General features: G+C 43.7%; 1 protein-coding gene across 1 annotated transcript; it reads right to left on the bottom strand.

Annotated features, from left to right (window-relative positions):
• Nucleotides 1-8,653: 8,653 nt before the first annotated feature.
• Nucleotides 8,654-9,520, bottom strand: LOC135701462 (uncharacterized). The gene has a single exon (XM_065222272.1). The coding sequence runs from the start codon at nt 9,518-9,520 to the stop codon at nt 8,654-8,656; it is 867 nt and encodes a 288-aa protein (XP_065078344.1).
• Nucleotides 9,521-18,056: the final 8,536 nt, after the last annotated feature.

The following is an 18,056-nucleotide window of genomic DNA, read 5'->3' as shown; positions in this document are numbered from 1 at the left end:
GTATGAACGGTAGTGTGGAGTTCGACCGACTATGGTGATCAGTGGGCGACGATGAGACTCATCGTGAGCTGAATTGATTATGCTCCTTTAATCTATATCCATCAAGGGGTAAGTCACTCAGCACATTGTGCCGAAATTACCTTCGCCACAATTTGGTAGGCATTGGATTGTTTTAAATAAAATGGGAGTACTGCTGGACAACTGTCATTGAAGTTGTTCACAAGATAACGTGCTGTTTGATTGAATATTCAGGGACATCCTCTAATTGAATATACCAGAGGAACTCAGAACAGCAGTTCACTTATAGATCTTAATACAAAATGTAGGTTCTAGAATGGGCTCAAGAGAAAGATGCAGTTAATCAGATCCCATTAGTACCCTTGATTCAAATAATGCTACAACTCACACAACACAAACTACAGAAGTCTATTCATCATTCTCTACAGTCGATCTCCAACAATGTTCCCCACCGGTTCCAACTCTTTCTGGCCGCTGATAGACCGTTGCTGTTCACATCACGAAAGGCTAGGTTTCTGGTCTGCCTTTGAGGTAGGGTTACCATATTAAAAACATGAAAAGGAGGACATTTCATTTGAGGATTGGAGATTAAGGAGGACAATGATTCCCTTTCTTAACATTGAAGGAGGGCAATGAGTTTTTATCAAACGTTTTAATAATATGTGCGCTATCGCAAAATTCACGTTTTGCAAAGGTTCAATTGAGATCGTTCATAGCTTGCAGTCTTTACCAATTCAATTCATCTTCTCGTTATACTTCTGAAAAAATGCATCAAACTAGCCTTCATAATTCATTTTTGATACTTGGAAATGATCTAGTCTAGTTGATTTGCATGAAAACTACAGCTTTACAGCCTTAAAACCATCCCAACTTTTATCATGTTAAAAAATCAGGATACATGTCATCTAAGCAACTTGTTAATTTTACCATTGATTCAGCATAGGACTCAAAGGCCACTGCCATATTGGTAGCGAAGAGGCGCGCTTAGCGTTCTATTATTGATATTATTCCTTACATTCGATTTCACAATTCGTGTGCCTCTTGGCTCTCAGTATGGCATCAGCATCTCGAAACGAAAAACTTTTTCATACAAGCGTTCATACAAAAAGTCTTTCGTTTCGAGATTCGCAATGTGACCCCAGAAGTACCTGAAATCCCATAGAACCAGAACGTCAAAATCGAACACATGTTGGATTCAATCTGTGTTCCATTTGGTGAATTTTAACTTAAATTTTACAAATATAATTGTACCTGCTATTGTGCCTGCTATTGTGCCTGCTATTGTACCAGTCTTATTTCTGGCAGCCCAGGAATCAATTTCGACAAACATCACCAGTTAGACAGATAGAAAATTTTCAAATAAACCTGCTATTGTACCAGACTTATTTCTAGTAATCAATTTTGACAAACACCTCGAAAATCACACGATCAACAACAGAGAGATTTTCGAACATTAGCCTAAGACCACCGACAAACCGACATGACACTTAATTCTGACTTATGTCCGAAACCCGTAAACGTCCAATTTAAATGTGCAGTGATCCGAATTGTCAAAACCATACGATTTTTTGATCTAGATAAAAATAATTTGTCCAGAATAGATCAGACACGAACCAAGTCATAATTTGTGCATGCGGGTTCATGGATTAGCTAAGTATTTCCTGCAAACACGGAGCCAGATGTCAGTAGTGTGCTTTGGTCATAAATTTTGTTGTTTTTGCTTTGGTAATTCATGTTGGTTTGTCGGTGCTAAGACTGTGTTCCAGTTGAGACATTTTCACTGACACTTCGAAAATAAATTATAATGTTCGAAAACCCCTCTGTTATTGATCGTCCGATTTTCGAGTAATTGTTTGTCAAAATTGATTCCTGGTTTGTCTGAAATAAGTCTGGTTTATTTGAAAATTTTCCATCTGTCAAATATACAGTGTGTCTCAAAATTGAGCCTACACCTGAATGGGCAATTTTTTGAAAGACTGTGAGTAGATAGATTTTTGAAATCTTAGCTGGTGGTTGAACAACTATTTATTGATTTTTCGGTATAGCTTTGGACTTTATTGGCAGAGTGTGTATGCAGTTTGAGTAATTTCAGTAAATTCATAGTCTCAGTAGTAGGCGGATAATAGCAAAAATTAGCGGTATTTTAAAGATATTTATTATGGCTACAGATGAGCAAAATTTCAATATGGTTTACTCATTTTATTTCAAGAAAATGTGTTTTTGTTAGGAAATCTAGTTTTTCTAAAATAACTCTAACTTCTTACACACTCATTTCAAATAAGCCCAATACTATACCGATGACCAATTAATGGTTGAATGATGGACCAGCGGCCGGAACTTTAGAAATCTACCTTTTTAAGTTGTGCTCGTACAGCTGTTTTTCTGAAATGTACGGACATCTGTAAGCTCAATTTTGAGATACACTGTAAGTTAAAATACACCAAATGGATAGCCACCAAATGTAGGGTGGTTGACAGCTGTAGTATATTCCTAGTCCCACCATCGAATGGCATTTACTAGATAAGATGAGGTTGCGACATAATTAAACAAATAAGCTCTGCAAACAACGCTCTTTGAAAACATTTTTATGAATATGTTTCTGAAAAAAAATGCAAGGATTAAAACGAAGGAAATTTTCGGGCAAAAGGAAGATGTAGAAAAAATATTGAAAAAGGAGGACATGTCCTCCTTTAGGATACCATATGGTAACCCTACTTTGAGGGCATTATAAAACCCTAAAACACAGGAATTTTATTGTCAAATGAACACAAAACACCGAAATTTCATACACCCGGCCACTTCCAGCGTCATCCTCAATCCGATTTATCCTTGCGATTTCAAACCAATACCGGGTTGCCGGGATGGGTATTTTACAAACAATCGCAGCGTGCCCTATGATCGGCACAATCGGCACACCTTGATATATAGATATCAAGGTGCAGGTCACTGATATGAATGAAATTTGCATTAGCCTTATATTATCTACAAATATATATATATATCTTATATTTCTTCATCCTAGAACGAGTTTCAAAATATATGGAACATGTAACGAAATCATGAAAGATTTTGAACGTTAATAACTCAGCTGCCCCTGGACCAATTGCAATGCTTTTATCACCAATCGATCAGAAATATGTCTACGCATCGATAACTGTTGATTTTCAACAAGAAGAAACTATTGAAAAAGTGGTTAATGTCAAGCATTGTCCAAAAGCGTCGAAATAACTAAAAAATCCACCAATTACCTACATGCATATGCTGCATCCTCATCACAGTCATCAGATAATCATTTCTAGACGAAATATGTCGATTTAGCATTGCTGCTTCCCCAACACTGTCATCAGAGAGTCGTTAGTAAACGAAACAAGTCGAAGCGGCATTCGCCTCCGATCTTCGGGCGTGTGCAAATAGGGAAGATGCCATTGCGCTGTGGCCTTCCAACCTGTCGCAGACACCAGTTCAAACGCAGACGGGTCGAGACTCTTGCGAGTGTTGTTAATGTTAACGCCTCAAATTTGTCAAAATGTCCTTGCTAATTTTTTTAAGTTTTCTTGTACTCGAGATGAAATTGAGGCACGATTACAGCTGACTCAGCAGATCTAATGAATGATTCGCACCGTGGGCTCCTCAGCATCAGATTATTCAGAAGTCGTTCCAAAGCGAAAATGCTCAGAATTTGCTCTCGATGGATCTCTTAGACTGCTACGAATGGGTCCAGGATTTTTTTTTTAAATATCTGCATGATAGCCATCGTTTACGTTGTGAGCAACGGATTCCCCGAATGTGTTCGACTTCTTATTTCGTAGAAGTTTATCGGATTTTTTAGAAGCTCAGTGGACTTTGTACGTACTTAGCGAACTTAAGAAATCCGGGGAAATTCATTAAAGCTTAGGGATTTTCCTTTAACTTCAAGGAACTTTGTAAAATTTCAGGGGCTACGTAAAAGTTCAGGAAACTTCGTAAAATTTTAGGAAACTTCGTAGAAATTCAGAAAATTTGGCAAATATCGTAGAAATTTTGGCAACTTCGTAAAGCTTCAGATAACTTCGTGTTAATTCAGGTAAATTGGTAAACATGCTGGAAACTTCGAAGTAGAGGGAATTTAGAACAAGTTTGGGGAATTTTGTAAAAGTTAAGGGAATGCTGTTTAATTTCAGGGAACCTTAAAAATGTTCGGGGACCTTGTTTTAATTGCAAGGCCTTTTTGTTGCAGTTTAATGAACTTGAATAATTTGGGAATTTCATGCATGTTCAGGAAACTTCATAAAACTAGAGAGAGAGCTTCGAAGACAATCAGTGAAGTTTTGGGAATTACGTAGTAATTCAAGGAACCTTGTTTTACATAACTGAAGTGAAGCTCTGCTAAATTTGTAGAATTTCAGGGATTTTCGAACAACCTCAAAACAAACCGTTTAAGTCCAGCAAACTTTAGAGAACATTTGGGATCTTCGTATCATTTAGGGGAACTTAGAAGCACTTTGTCACAGATCTTGCTTAAAAATTCTCCAAAAACTTTTTAGAAGTTTTGGGAACTGCATTTGATTTCAGGAACCTTTCCAGATGTTCAGGAATATTTGTAGAATAGCTTGAGGGTATTTTCCGAAGCTCGAAGACGTTGATAGCTGTTCTTGAATAATTTAGGGAGTTCCGTACATGTTCAGGAAATTTCATAGAACTTCAGGGAACATTTATTTAGAAGATTTTCAGCCGTAGGCTAGTTGATCTCCGTAAAGGGTGGGAAGCTTTAGAAAGAGGTCCCCCAGCCACATTGCTTGAGTATCATACTATTTCAACCTTTGATAATCTACTTAGCTAAACATATAAACAGCTAGTACAATAACACAGTAAACATGTCCACTGTAGGAGGTCTTTGGGAGCCCAGCGGGGGTGTCCGGACGGCCGAAAGAATCTATGATGCTAAATCCTGCAGTATAGCTTCGCCGCCTTCAAAAAGCGCAGTACAGCTGCTTGAGTTGAGGGCACGTCTGCTAGCGTGTCCCGTACGCTGGCAGGCAGACCGTGGAGGCAACGAAGGTACTCGAATTGTGGACATACGCATAACACGTGCTCCACCGTCGAAGGAATACGGCAGAATTCACAGGTCTTCCTGAAGGGTCCTCCGCTGAAATCCAGTGAGATTAGAGAGTGTCCTGTCCGGAGTCTGGAAAAAAATCCTCTGATCTCGCAGGTTTGCAAGGTCCGTCCACTCTCCGATGTCGCCTTTAGTTTTTCTAATAAACGGAAGTCTGGCACTGGACCATTCCGTTGGCCACGCTGTCCACACTGTGCAAGTGATCCATCTCTTCACGTCCTGCAACGGTACCTTGTGCGGGTACCGAAGACCCGATGGGCCTGACCCGGCTAGGTTGTCCGCCTCGATGTTCCCTGGGATCCCGCAGTTTCCGGGAATCCATCCGTGTGTAGTGTTAGGTGGCGCAGTCTTCAAGATGCCCTGAATCCAGGGGTGGACCGGGACTTCCGACGAAAGGGCCTGAATAACACTGTGGGAGTCCGACAGGATCAGGATTGGGCGATTCCCATTCAGACTCCAGCTCTCGATCTTGACCCGTCCGTGTAACGATGCATGTAGTTTGGATACAATCCGGTCAGCTCTGCTACCGATCTCCTAAGGACTACGGAATTGTCTCCGGCTCTGAACTTCTCCTTTATCCAGCTGTCGATGTTTGGTGCGGGAGATTGTCAACTCTTATCTCCGTACCAGTGAATCTTGGCCACTGGGGGGAGCTCTGCGTTGGCGATTGTACGGAGAACTCTGTCCTCCTCGCTGAGGAGGCAGATTCTGTCGTTTGCGGCGGTATTTGCTGATAATGCAGCGGTTTTGTTGGCAATGGCTGCGTAGATACAGTACCGGAAAGGGAGAGTGCCAGCTTCGACACAGCTGGCATCGGCTGGCGTCGAGGGTAGGAGACCGAAGATGATGCGCGTATAGCGATGCAGGTCAGCTCCAGTCCATACATCAGCCGGCTGTCTACGATGGCCCGGGCAACACGGAAACGTACTTCTCTGTTGTTGGACCGGTGGGGACGAGAGATTGTGCGGAAGAGGTGCGACAGCTGGCCTTGACCCCTTGCAGGTGCTGGTCGAAACTCAGCGACCGGTCAATGACAACCCCCAACAGTTTCACAGATTCTTCAATGGGATAGCTTGATTACCGATCTTTATGGAAGGTCCGCATACCCGATGTCGGTACTGGAAAACGTGGCACCTAACGCTCTTTCCAGCAGACAGCTGAAAACCTTTCCAAGCGGCCCATCTGGTTACAGCGGAAACACCTGCTTGGGCTCTAATCCTCGTTCGTCCCGGAGTTTTAACCTGTGGCTACGATTAGCACGTCGTCTGCGTACACGAAAATTTAGATGTTCGCTGGTAACCGCTCGACGACACTGTTCATAGCTACCAGGAACAAAGTGAGAGCGATCACTGAATCTTAGGGAACGCCAGTTTCCTCGCAGAAAGTGTGGGATTTGGTATTACCTACCGAGACTCGGAAGGATCTGCTAGTCAGGAAAATTTGTACGAAATGGATGATATGGCCGCTAAGGCTGAAGGCTTTCGCAATGTCCAGGGAAACCAACTCCGTATGGAGACCATTATCCTTGGCATCCTTGAGGAGCTCTCCTAGCGTCGCAAAATACGTGGATGTACCGTGGCCTTGCCGGAATGCGTGATGGCGATGGTCTAGAAAGCCGCCAGACTCGAGAAACTGCTTCAGTCGTCGGTTGACCATCCGCTCGAATGGGTCGGAACTTTGCCACGTCCCGTGTCGGCTCGTTTGTTTTGGGGATGGGGACAACCAAGCTCTCCCTCCAATGCTCTGGATACGAGTCTGTCTGCCAAAGCTGGTTGAAGAGTTCCAGCATTTTTACTTTACCCGGGATATGCAAGTTCTTGAGCAGCGGGTAGCCAATGTCGTCTGAGCCGGCTGATTTCCCGTTGCTTCTACTAAGCGCGAACTGAAGCTCCTGCCAGGTGAAATCGTGGTTGATCCTCAGGTTGTTCGTGTCCGGAGAAACTCGAAAACTACTTACGGACGAAGTCGATGGGTTTGCTAACCGTTGAAAGGTCGTCTCGCAGAGAGGTCAGCGAAATAGTCGCCAAGCTTATCTGCAACGATTGCGGGGTCGGAGACTGCAGCGCCGTCTACCTGCCTGTATATGCAGTGTGGCCGTACGGCGCTTGCCACTGAGGGCGTTGACCTTACCCCAGAGCTCCGCCGAAGACTGTGAGGCATTTATACTTTCAAGGAAGTCCGTCCAACTGGATCGTTTGGCATCTCGGACCAATTGGCGACACTGGTTGTGCCGTTCTCGATAGATACAGAGCGCGTTTTCCCTATCCGGATCATCTATGGGAAGCCGTTTGATTCGTCGAAGGACTTTTCGCCAGGCCTTAACTGTCTTCTTCATTTCCTCGCCCCGGAATGCTGCTGGTTTTCGGGATGGTTGCTGACGCAGCTGCGTTTATTGCTTCAGTGAGACTCTCGACTCTCGATGCTGTCAGGGTTACGTTGTTGAAGGAGCGACTGGAAGGTTTCACCGTAACTCTCCCAATCGGCTTCGTCATAGCACCACCAAGGTCACCGCGTTTCTGCCGGTATAGCGGCGGCAAAGAGTTGCACCTGAACCGGGTAATGATCGCTACCGTAGAGGTCCGGATTGACGCTCCACTGCATTCTTCCAGCGAGGGAACGACTAACAGCAGTTACATCGATTGCCGTGGTGTGCCGTCCATTGAAGAAGGTAGGCGATCCGTCATTAAGGATGATCATATCCTCCCTTTCGAACTTGTCTACCAGTGTGGAACCCCTTGAGTCGAATCGGGGGCACCCCCAGCTAGAGTGATGCGCGTTCAAGTCATCCAAAAATATACGCGGTTCAGGTCGGTTATCGAAGATGCTGTCGATTTGACCGTTGAGGTTTGCTAATCTCCCACAAGGCAGGTATGCGCATGCTATTGCGATGTTGGCTGGTTCCTCCAAGCAAACTCCCAAAATGGGAAGCTCTAAGTCAAGGTCGATAAATCAAATGTAGAAGATCAGGGAACTTAGTAGAAATTCATCGAAATTTGTAGAAGTCCAGTGATTGTGTGTTACATTCGCGTTAACATTGTGTCCGCTAAAAGTTATTTTTAATTCGTTTGACTGTAGTTTAATCGTTTTTTCAACGTTGACGTATTATCTGGACCTGCTTTCATCGCTAATTTTTTTTTTTTTTTTTTTTTATATCTTTATTAAGGAGACTTTTAGCCGTTGGCTGGCTTGTCTCCGAATACCCCAGAGGGGGGTATTCCTAGAGGAAAAGGGGGTTTACAGAGTTTTTAGAATGTACAGAGTTTTGGTTTTTGAAACTTATGTTTCCTGTCTCAGCTAGCTGTCAAATTTTCATTTCAAAGGCTGTCTAAAGGACCCCGGTAGAGCCCCACCGGCAGAGGCTGCCAGGTGAATCTGGCAGCTGCTACCGGCAGGGGTTGCCGGGCCTGCTATCAAAATAGTATTTTTCGTGTTATAGTGACTAAATTCAGGACCCCGGTAGAGCCCCACCGGCAGAAACTGCCAGGTGACCCTGGCAGCCGCTGCCGGCAGGGTTGCCGGGCCTGCTGTCAATATCGTATTTTAAATATTTTTGTAGATTCCTGCTTCCTTCGTAAAGCAGATGAGTTGGATTTCCGCTGCCGGGTCGTTTTGGAGGACGTCCCGAATGTTGTCGGCCATACCGTATAACTCCCGTGATCCGTGGAAACACGGGCAGTTGATAAGGATGTGCTCAACAGTCATCGTTGTTCGGCACGCGTCGCATCTCCTCCGGAAGCCTCCATCGCTGCTGCTTCCCATGTTGTGAGTAATCCGGGTGTGACCGGTTCGAAGTCTGGAGAGTATTCTCTGTTCCGCGTAACTTTTGGTGTCCGTCCATGGGGCCGTTTCCCCTTTGACCTTTCTAATGAAAAGCTCTTGGTTGCTGTTCCATTCGTTGCCCCATGCTGACCTGATGGTAGATTTTATCCAGACTTTCAGGTCTTGTCTGGGGACCGACTTGTGGGCAAGACGGCCGCTTCGTCCGATGGCCACGAGGTGGTCGGCTTCAATGTTACCGGCGATTCCGCAGTGGCCCGGTATCCATATGAAGGTGGTGCCGGGTTGTGTGTGCTTCTGGATGGCCTGAATCCACGGGTGGCGTGCAGTGGAAGATTCCAATGCAGCCAGAGCGCTGGCGGAGTCCGTGAGTATGCATAGAGGGGAGGAGGATGGTAGGGAGGCCGCGTAATGTAGGGCTGCTGCTTCTGCTGAGAAGACCGAGCATTGGTCCGGGAGTTTCCAGAAATGGGATGTTCGGCCATCAGTTACTCCAAAACCTACTCGGCCCCTAGCCTTCGATCCGTCGGTGTATCGGAGTTGGTGGTTATGGTACATCGTTCTCAGTCGCTCGGTGAGGCAGGTTCTCATTTCCGCCGAGTTGTCCCCTGCTCTAAATCGGTTGGCCATGGTTCTATCTGATCGGATGGGGGAGGCATCCCACTCCCTGGCTCCGACCCAGTGGAGTTTAGACACCGGAGGGAGCTCCTGGTGGTGGTGGATTTGATTTGTGAATTTGCTGTTTTGGACGATTCCGAAGGATTCAACCACATTCCTGTATTCGGGCTAACGCTATCATTTGTTGCTGTTCACCGAGTTTTGTTTTGTTCGCTGTAAGGATGGAGAAAAAACAATGCGGAGAATGCCAGTTGGAAATCAACGAAATCGATCCGTTGCGCTGCGGCTTTTGTGAGGTTTACTTCCACATCAGCATGCAATGTTGTGGTTTCAACCTCAGTCGTGCGAGCAAAGACCTATTCTCGCAAGGCAAGGCTGTATTCGTTTGTTCAAATTGCCGGGATAAAATGAATGGCAGAAGTGTGAAACAGTATTTTACTGATGAGCTCACACACGACACGACTCCGTCACCTGATGGCTTACCGGCTCAGGTTCAACAACTGTTCAACTTGGTGGAATCGCTGAGTGATAAAGTTGACAAGTGCATTTCCATGGATATTCCTGCTGAGCGACCATCGAATCGATCAAGGAAGGAAAATGCCTGGCCCAGACTTGGTGTTAAACGTCGTCGTGGTAATGAAGGTGGACCGATTGGCACTTCTTCTGTGCGTGGGACCAATGCAATTGATCTCAGTTACTTGTCTGTACCGTGTCTAACATCACCGATCTCCCCTCCAAAGTTCTGGCTCTACCTGTCCGGCTTACACCCGTTAATAACTGCTGAGGACATTCAAAAAATTACTTCTCGCTGCTTGGATCTAACAACACCTGCTGACGTCGTGCGTCTCGTTCCCAAGGAAGTGGATATGACGAAGCTGACTTTCATTTCCTTCAAAGTTGGCTTGGATCCATCGCTGAAAGAACTAGCTCTCGACGCTTCTACGTGGCCTGATGGGATATTATTCCGTGAATTCACCGACTACCCAAAAAACCAGTCTGGATCCAACGGAAATCCACTGACAAATACTTAAGGCTCTATCATGTGGACGGTGGAAACCCTAGGGTTAGCACCATTATCAATAATCATTCTTTGCGACATTCTGTGGACGGTGGAAACCCTAGGGTTTCCACCAGAGGTGAGTATCTGTACCATTCACCAAATATTCCCGCGCCAAATATTTCCATGTTGCAGAACACGACCCGTGACGCTAGTCGTTTATGGGTTTATTACCAAAACGTGCGTGGACTGCGCACCAAGATCGACGACTTTTACTGCAACGTCCTGGAGTGCAATTTTGACGTCATCATTTTAATCGAGACGGGGCTTAACGAGGCTATCAATTCGACGCAGCTTTTCGGAAGCAACTACAATGTGTACCGATGTGACCGAAGCCATATAAACAGCAGCAAATCTCGTTTCGGAGGGGTTCTAATTGCCGTACATCATCGTTTCATCAGTAGCAGTGTCGTTGCAACGAGCGGAGAAACGATAGAACAAGTGTGTGTATCGACGAGGATTGGATCCAAGCGACTATTGCTGTGTGCAATTTACGTTCCTCCAGACAAGAGCAAGGAATTTGAATGGGCATATTGAATCGATCCAAGAGCTTTGTAACAGAGGCTCTGACAGCGATTGGTTGTTGGTATGCGGTGACTACAATCAACCTGGGATATCCTGGAGTTGGGCTGATGGCGAGATTCGACCTGTGAACTCTGTTCCTTTAACAGTTGCTAGCTCATTCTTGATTGATGGCATGGATTTCCACAACCTGCATCAGAGAAATCTCGAGCGCAACCACTTAGGACGTATCCTGGATTTGTTCTTTTGCCATACGGACTTTCCAGTGGAAATCTCGAGATCTGTTTCACCACTCTTGCCAGTTGATCTTCATCATCCGCCACTAGTCGTCTGCTTACCATCTCTAGTTGATGACGGTGCACTGCTGCTGAATGCGAGTGATGAGCTTGCGTTAGACTATAGCAAGATTGATTTCGATGTTCTAAAGGACTTCCTTTCCGTCACTGACTGGGATCTTCTTTTCAATGGACTGAATGCTGATGAAATGGCTGAAACGTTGTGTGCTGTGCTAAATAATTGGATGGATACAAACGTACCGATTCGTCGGCCTGCTGTTTCTCCTGCGTGGAGCACCGCTTTGCTACGAAAACTAAAACGAAAAAGAAATGCTTCGCAACGTAGACTTCGGCGATACCGTTCCCTGGCAAATAAGCGTAGTTTTCACTTGGCGTGTAACGAGTACCGTAATCGCGGGGAGAAATGTGAGCTTTTTGCTGCTCATTTTTCGTCGGTTTTTGCCGCAGAATCCATCACCTCGACTGAACTTGTCTCGGCTGTTTCGGATGTGCCTTCAAACCTTGTTGACATAAACACTTTTGAAATAACGCCCGTTATGGTAACTAATGCCGCCAAGAAAATGAAATGTACCTTCTCGCCTGGACCAGATGGCATTCTTTCTGCAGTATGTTGTCGTACCATTGGAGCGCTTGTTGAACCGCTTTGCAGAATCTTCAACAAATCTTTTGTAGAGTCGAAATTTCCTGCAATCTGGAAAGAGTCATTTATGGTTCCGGTACACAAGAAAGGAGATAAACGTGACGTTAAAAACTACAGAGGAATTACTAATCTCTCTGCAGCATCAAAACTGTTTGAGATAATTGTGAGTGGTTTCATTCTTGAGCACACCAAATGCTATATCTCTAGTGACCAACATGGTATCATGCCTGGACGATCGGTTACCACAAATCTTCTAGATTTTACCACGACATGTTTTGAGCAACTGGAAAATGGGGCACAAATAGACGTCATCTACACTGATCTAAAAGCAGCGTTTGATACGATCAACCATGACATTATGTTGGCAAAGCTATCCAAACTCGGTGCGTCGGACCGTTTGACTTCGTGGTTGTGCTCCTACTTAACTGACAGGTCTCTGCGAGTGAAACTTGATTCCAGTACTTCCTCGTATTTCACGAACTCGTCAGGTGTACCACAGGGTAGCAATCTTGGCCCGTTGCTGTTTGTGTTGTACATCAACGACGCACTTCTTCTACTTGGAGATGGCCTGTAAACTTGCGTATGCCGATGACCTAAAGCTGTACTTCGTGGTGCGGACTGCTGAGGATTGCATTCGTCTTCAATCGGTATTGGATCTGTTCGTTGATTGGTGTCGTCGGAATAAGCTTACCCTCAGCATTCCTAAATGTATGGTAATGTCGTATTACCGCATCAGGCAGCCGATTGTTTTGACTATGCCATCAACGGTGTGGTTCTTCAAAGAACCGACCAGTTCAGCGATCTTGGTGTTCTACTGGACCATAAGTTGACGTTCAACCTCCACCGCTCTGCTCTGATCATAAAGGCGAATCGCCAGCTAGGTTTTGTGTCGAAAATATCGAAGGTCTTCATTGACCCACACTGCCTGAAAGCTCTCTATTGCTCACTTGTGCGACCAATTCTGGAAAATGCCTCCTTGGTCTGGTTTCCTCATCAGTTGACTTGGAGCTTGAGGATCGAAAGTGATCAGCGCAAGTTTATCAGGATAGCATTACGTAATCTACCATGGCTTGATCCGCAAAATCTCCTGCCGTATTCTGATCGCTGCAATCTGCTGAGCTTGGATACTCTGGAATGCCGACGGAAAAATCAGCAAGCAGTTTTTGTTGCCAAGCTATTGAATGGTGAGGTCGACTGCTCGAGGCTTCTCTCGCTGTTGGATATCCAAGTACCACCGAGAACATTACGAAGTGGTACCCTTCTCCAACCGCGGTACCATCGAACGGTGTTCGGGTACAACGAACCACTAACAACTATGATGCGTACGTTTACGGCTGTCGAAGAATTATTCGAATTTGGGGAATCTTCATCTCGCTTTTTGGCACGGATTAGAAACACTTGAATTGTTTTAGCTTTAAGGTTGTTTCATGTAGATAATAGTTCGATGAATAAAATTAAATAATAATAATAATAAATAATAATAATATTTGTATATGTTTAGTGCATTAAGTAGCAATTCAAGGAACTTCGTTTTACATCATTGGAGTACAGGGAATGTTGTAAAAGAAATTGAGCTTGTTAGCTTCTTTAAACAGATACAATTTTAAATTTGTAAAATAGTTTCAGATGCCATAGATCTAGAACTGCAAGTTTCCAATTGGACCCCTCGTTTCCTATTCGTATTCAACTGCCACCAACCAGACAGGTCATGTTTGGTCTGCTGAATGATACCGCTTCCACTATAAATTATATTCGTGTCCTCCTGAACTTATCACACACACACACACACATAGAGCACCCACCCCGATCCCGTATTTATGTCTCTACATGCAGCCCCAATATCTCATCCTTCTCCAGACTCCCACCTTCCAAACACACCCGTCTCCTCGGAGGGTCCTTTGAGTACTCATAAAAGCCCTCATCGTTTGTATTAATTGCGTTTTGGTGTGCCTGTAGTTATATTCGGTTTTTTATTTTATTCAATAAATAATTAATTCCGCAGCCTGTCCCCTTGTCGCACTATGGACGCGTGTACAATTTGCGAACAGAAATGATACCATTTACGAACTGTTGTCATCGTTTATTGCCAACATTTATGACTTCGCTATGACTATGTATGATCAACCATCACTACCCGCGACTGTCGACCGGCTGACCGACAGCATCGTCATCGTCAACGCAACCACCGACCTCAACCCGAAAACTTTGCGAGTGAACCCTACTGATAGTGATTGAGTTGGGAAAATCGAATTTCCCAATCTTCTGCGAGTGAAAACAAAAAAATGCTGTCCTTTGATCGACCGATTAATAATGGCGAATGATTATTTTCAGGAAAAGCAATGCGATAATTGTGGTGATATTTAGTGATTGATAGAAAATTGATCGAAACGAGTCTTGAAAGTGCTAAGGTGCTAGGAAATGAGTGCAAAAGAATGAGGTGTGCATAAATTGAGTGCTCTGTAAAAGTGCGACGGTAAAATTTTTTGGATACCTTGTCACCGAGACTGGCGGTTAGAGCTAGCGCCTATGACACGCTGGTGGTGGTTTCGGGCATGTAACAATCCCAGCTCCCACTCCAGCGAGAATGGTGGCCTCTCCGGGGTGGTCAACGGCGGTGGATTCACCGGACGGAGCTGCATCAACTGTAAGCAATGAACTGTGTATTCAATGTAATTTCATTACGGTTATTATGATTTTATAGGTAGCTTCATGAATCTTTAAACAAGTCAACAACCCTCAAGTCTAAAATTAAAATACAATCCAACCTTCTCTTCACTTAGCCGGCTTTTGTGTAAATTTAATTTATTTCTGCTGACTCGATTCACACCTCCCAGCTACCACTACCACAGATCCATCCGGATTCGTCAAATGGCATAATCGTAGGCAGATACCGGGGAAAGGCGGACCAACTTCCCCCTAATTCAAAGCATTGCCCTACCTACGCTTCCGGTTCAAATCCCACTCTCACTCAATTAGGCAGAATTCAAATTTTCAGCATATCGTGCTCCATCAAGCGAATAAATTAATTTCGAATCCCTCTTTTCGACTGACCCACCACACAATATTACTAAACCCTGTTTAAACATATTTTCGAGGGATCCTGATCGAAAATGCCACACACTTACTCACAAACGGATAATCTAAGCTTTAACACGATTCCCTTCCGGCTATTGCTCCGCCGGGACTAATGAGATCCAATTTGTTATCCTCCACAATAAGGACTTTGGAGTCATTCACAAATTATGTAAGGGATTAAGGGGTCTCCACTTATCTATAAGAAGAAAATAATTTGATCGTTACCGCTTTTATGCCCAAAAACTTGAACAAACATTATATCAGCATTTGCAAAAGTGATACGTTTTTATAAAATTGTTCTCAACTCAAAATTAAGCGATTTTCTTGAAAATTCTGACATCATATTAATATTTTAAAGAAACATAACACTGTCCTACAAGGGGTGAAGGGGGTACATAATAATCGCTAAAGAAAACCCTTCCATGATTTGTGGACGACCCCTTGTGCATATTCCAGTAAATGTAAGACGAAGAGGAAAAAGAAGCTGCACACCCCACACACTTATAACGCTCCAATTTGCCACTTTTGGGCGATTAAATAAAATTAATTTCCCAGCTGCTATGTATGGGAGAAAATGGGATTAATCCTAGGGGACACAGCAAAGAGCCCTTATCTTGTTCATCGTTCGTTTCGATGAATAGATCCTAGGTTCTGGTTTGTGATCAGCAGTGGCAGCAGTAGCAGTATAACAGTAGAATGAACTGCTGGTTGGTTGCGGGAATGTGGGTGTGTGTGTGTCGGTATGTGTACAGAAGAGGATTATTTAAATATTCATGCACCGGTCTCACGTATGCAGATATGCAAATTTTCCAAACCTCCGTTTTCCATGCGCTTTAATTATGAGATCTTTTCCGTGTGGCAAAACGGAGCTCGTGCTCCGGTTGAAATGAACGGGGAAATGGAGCAGGGTTGAAATCGTTTGGTTGGCTAAAGATATTTTATGAATTCCCGATGCTGTTCAATGGAGGAGTTTAGGCTTGGTATATTTACAAACCAATCGGGTTTTCCTAACCTTCCCTGGAGTTAAAAAAAAAACTTGGGAAGAGCTTAAAAATACTGCCCTAGAGGTTCTTAAACTTTCATGAACCTTTGACTGTGACCCATTTTTAAATTTTCCATAAACTCTCGACTCAAAAAGTTGAGGACGAATGTTGTAAGACTGAAATGATCTTAACACGCTAAAAAAAGCCTAAGCATACCTGCCAAAAATGCCTAAAACGCATTCTTGTTAACTACATGAATCCATTTGAACGTCAAAATAGCTTAAAACCACCAAAACAGCCTTGACATGGTAAAAAAAATGCCTGAAAACACGAAAGAAGCTATAACTAGACCTGTGCGCCGCCGCGCCACGCCACTGCAGAGCACTATACAAAAAAAACTAACTGAATGGTATTTTTACTATAGACCAGATTTTATGAATCGGTCAACTAGTTCAGGTTAGTATGTACCAAAAGACTATAATATATCACATGACAATTCAAACACAAAATTAATGAGTATCCACAACTAAATTGTTCATATCCAGACATGTTGCAAGTACCCCTGAGCAAGTGGTCAGACTCCCTAAAGAATGTTGTGACAGCCATCATAGTAAAGGCTCCTTCACACTGGCGCAATTTATTCGCGGCAGCAGCGGTAGCGAATAAATCGAGTTTGCCGCGGCAGTGGACAAAATTCAAATTCCAGTTCCAGTATGATTTCCGGGGGCCTTCTGGGTCCTAGAATAACTGTGTAAAATTTCAGGTCGGTCGGTGGAACTATATTTTAGCGCCAGCGGTTTTAATTTTACATAGGATTTTCTATGGGAAAACTTACTTTTTCAAATAAAAATCTGGTGAGGTCACCCATTATCCTCTAAAAATAAACCAACCCAACTTTTTGCTAGGAAATTTTACAAGGAAACTTTTTTTACAAGACCGCAAAACGATCCGACGTTTGTGGAAAAAGTTATTTAGCCATTACTGATTGCTAACCAAACGAACTGCTCATTATTCTTTTTTTCTAGCAGCACTGCCAGCTGCCGCCTGCTGCTGTCTGCGCGAGGCAGTCACGTTGTGTGGGGGTTCACTCAGCATGGAGGAAAGCCGATATCATGCGCAAAGAATCTTCGATTTTGATGAAACTTTACACAGGTTTCCGGTAAAGTACAACAATTATGTTTCACGGGGGTCATTTGGAAACAAGCGTGATTTTTCACAAGGGTGTATTTGCTTTGGCGCACAATTTATTTAAACCTTATCAGGCGATGTGCTGCTGCTCAGACTTCAATATTTCATCGGCTTCATTTTTCGGTGGTACTCCACAACTTGCAGTATAGGTATTCATGTTGTTTGGGATTCTTGGTTACCGAGTTGTTGAGGTCGGAAACAAGCTTTACGGCCCTTTCCGCGACATCATTCACAAGCCCAAGAGCTTGAACTCGCTGCTGCGCTGTTAAGAAGAAAAGATCCGCCGGCACTTTCAATAATTTTGAAGCACTTTTTTTTTGTTCAAAATCGAAACAATGTTTATGAAAATATGTCACTCTCTTTCGGTTGGTAACAGTGAATACATATTCATGAACAAGAAAAATTAACAAAAAATAACTTTGATCTTGATGACTTGTTATATTTACTTACCTCTCAGATAATCTTGTTCAGGGTTTTCACCGAGAAAATCGGTGGAGATGTTCATTACAGTAAAAACTCACTTGAAGCCCCAGTAATAAAGTCCGAAAGGGTCGAATGGTCCCTTATGTTAGTTGCTCTGACGGGAACTTTATCCTCGCTGAGTTTGCGTCGTTTTCCGGATTTTTCGATCGATTTTTTTTTGGTTCATTTAAAGCTGGTAGTTTCTTTACTCTTTCGTCTTTAATAAAGAAATCAATCAATCAGAGTCTATTTCTACTTTTGAATCGAAAAAAGCAAGGGCCACGTTCAATTCTGATAAGTACCATAGATGATTTTGAAAGGCTTT

This window comes from Ochlerotatus camptorhynchus, unplaced genomic scaffold (assembly GCF_037179485.1).
Source record: "Ochlerotatus camptorhynchus isolate MF236.1 unplaced genomic scaffold, CSIRO-AGI_Acam_v1.1 ptg000162l, whole genome shotgun sequence".
Classification (NCBI taxonomy): Eukaryota; Metazoa; Arthropoda; class Insecta; order Diptera; family Culicidae; genus Ochlerotatus; species Ochlerotatus camptorhynchus.
This window is presented reverse-complemented; position numbering and strand designations above follow the sequence as displayed.